Genomic DNA, 2,801 nt, shown 5'->3' on the forward strand with positions numbered 1-2,801 from the left:
TCGAGTGTCACTACGAAGTGTAAAAAGCGGCGAGGCCGCTCAGCCGTGCCTCCTTCGCAGCGGGCCTAGCGTAATGTTCACACCTGGCGTGCGTCTGGCACAGAAGTCACGATTACTGTTTCGCGTCTCGTCAGTTTCCGCTACTGTCTTTTGATTGACCGTGAACGATACCATCTATTCTTATCATTGGGAAAACGAGTGGCTCGAGCTATCAGTAATGCACGCTTTGGGGGAATGAGGGGTGAGTGATATGCGCTCGCAGCCTCGGCATATTTATTTTACTTGTCGCTGGCAGCGCGAAGTTTGCAATCTCACAGCCGTTATTTCTTTTTTTTTCTCAGGTCAGCCTTCGCGTTTTCCAGCCCACCCGGACTACGTGCCGTCAATATTCAAGCACAAGAAAGCGAGCCATGCCTCGGCTGTTTCCCGTTTTCAGAGATCCCAAAAGAGACAAAGTAAGTTTGCGTTGACACTGGATTATACTTACGTCTGTCGTTTCTCATTCGATAAGCATGAACGCAGTTGTTTGTTCACTATGTACCAAATAAATACTAGAACAAGTAGCATTTGCGGACAAATTACATATTTTTTTAGAGAGGACCAAGATCATTACACCTATTACGCTGTCACTAAATTTTCTCATGTTTTGTGGCAAATACTACTTTCGACTGTGTCTAACACATCCCCGTTGACACGTTTGTGTGTTCACTCAGGCTCAAAAGCGGCTTCGCGCCACAACTGCCAAGCACCGAGCCAGTCAACTGGGGACCCTGACACTTCACGGCCTCTGCATGGACGACAGGATGATTTGACTGGACCATTAACAGATGGTGCAGCAGAGAACGTTCATGTTTCGCCTTCAACTCCTCTTTCGGGCAACCTGTCCCCAACCGGAGAAAGTGTAGCGCAGACACCGTTGAACCGTGGACCACCGGCTGATGGCCATGTGGAGGTGACTTCGCCTTCGGGTGAAGAAAGCATGCTAGAGAAAGGTTGTCAAGCAGATGATTTTGCGTTGCAACGCATTGTTCAGCTGGAAGCCCTTCTCTCGGCTGAAAGGGAAAAATCAGCAAAACTAGAATCTGAGCTCAGTGACGCGCGAGAAAATGCAAAGCACTGGCAAAATTGTTACTACGAGATTAAGGCTTCCCAGCTGTCTGTGCGCAACATGAAGACAACAAAGGATATGCTGTATTACACGGGCTTGCCATCTCTAGCAGTGTTTGAGCACATTTTGCACTATGTGTCTAGCAGAAATTCACCCCTTAGAGAAAATAGTGACAAGAAGTCGCACAGCCTTGAGGAGCAGTTTTTCATGGTTTTGGTGCGATTGCGCACGGGCATGGCAACCAAGGAGATTTGTCGAAACTTTTCTGTTTCTATGGCAGTCTTTAGCCGCATATTTGCGCAGTGGATTCTTGTGCTGCAGCGAGAACTCACTACTATGACGAGCTTTCCCACGCTGGCAGAAGTGCAGCAGCACATCCCTTGGCATTTCCGGCGCTTCCCAAATACACGTATAATCCTTGACACAACAGAAGTTCGCATTCAGAAACCTTCCAGTCTTGTCGCACAGAGACACACGTTTTCCCATTACAAATACGCCAATAAAATTAAGTGTTTGGTAGGTGCGACACCAGATTGCTACGTAAGATTTGTCTCGGCAATGTACGGTGGGAGCACTAGTGACAGGGCCATTGTACAGCAGTCTGCTGTACTTGACCTCCTTGAGCCAGGAGATGGCGTGATGGTGGACAAAGGGTTTAAAGTAGACGACCTGTTGCCACAAGGCGTTTCCCTTCATATTCCCCCCTTCCGAGTTCCAGGTGAAGCTCAGATGAGTGCACGAGATGTTGAAGCGACGCAAAATGTTGCAAGTGCAAGAGTGCACATCGAGAGGGTTATTCGCAGAATAAAGGAGTTCCACATCTTTGACAAGCCATACCCGATTAATATGTTGGATCTAGCAGATGCTGTCTTTACGACATGTGCTTTACTGAGCAACTTCAGAGGGCCATTGATAAACAATAAACGGGAGCAAGCGTCTGAAGATTGTGAATAGCAACCGATGCAGAAAACATGGTCAATTAATGGATGTGTAGAGCGATTGATTGATTGATTGTAGGGTCTAACGCGCCGACGCAACGCAGGCGATGAGGCGCGCCGTAGTGGAGGGCTCCGGATTAATTTTGACCACCTGGGGATCTTTACGTGCGCCGAAATCTCGTACACACGGGCGTTTTTGCTTTTCGCCTCCATCAGAAAAGCGGGCGCCGCGGCCGGGAAACGAACCCGCGACCTAGTGCTCCGCAGCGCAACGCCTTAGCCACTGAGCCACCGCGGCGGGTGGATGTGTAGAGCGCCAACTAGGCGAGAGAGAGACGGCACCAGACGTCTTGCCGCAACAGAGACCTGATTTTTATTCCATGCGCCTGGCTGCAGGTGCGCCTGTGTGTAGAGGCTCTTGTGGAGGATCCAGAGCGGCGTTAGCCATTTAGGCGGGCTTGAGCCTCTGGAGGGCAATGGTGTCAGGGCGGCCGTTCATGTCCACGAGGTACGTTGAGGAGTGTCGCTGTAGTACCGGGAACGGGCCGGCGTAGTGAGGTTGGAGTGGCCTGCGTAGAGTGTCGTTGTGCAGATAAACGTGGGTGGCATTGCGAAGGTCCGACGTGATGTAAACGTCTCTCGGCAGGGAAGGTCATGTAGGCTGAGGTTGCAGTGGCCGAAAGAGCATGCGTAGTCTTTGCACATAGTCGCTGGTAGGCAATGAATGTGCTGGCGGGTCGAAGCAAACTCATCAA

The 2,801-nt window shown here is 50.3% G+C and overlaps 1 protein-coding gene across 1 annotated transcript; it reads left to right on the forward strand.

Moving 5' to 3' along the window:
• The first annotated feature begins 1,300 nt into the window (after positions 1–1,300).
• LOC144180690 (uncharacterized) lies at positions 1,301–2,086 on the forward strand. The gene has a single exon (XM_077708983.1). The coding sequence runs from the start codon at positions 1,316–1,318 to the stop codon at positions 2,060–2,062; it is 747 nt and encodes a 248-aa protein (XP_077565109.1). The 5' UTR covers positions 1,301–1,315; the 3' UTR covers positions 2,063–2,086.
• The last annotated feature ends 715 nt before the right edge of the window (positions 2,087–2,801 follow it).

This window comes from Haemaphysalis longicornis, unplaced genomic scaffold (genome assembly GCF_048455015.1).
Source record: "Haemaphysalis longicornis isolate Haplotype H1 unplaced genomic scaffold, Haemaphysalis longicornis Haplotype H1 scaffold_4, whole genome shotgun sequence".
Taxonomy (NCBI): domain Eukaryota; kingdom Metazoa; phylum Arthropoda; class Arachnida; order Ixodida; family Ixodidae; genus Haemaphysalis; species Haemaphysalis longicornis.

Coding starts and splice junctions, on each gene's coding strand:
- LOC144180690 (XM_077708983.1), top strand. CDS start 1,316: ATGGTTTTGGTGCGATTGCGCACGGGCATGGCAACCAAGGAGATTTGT.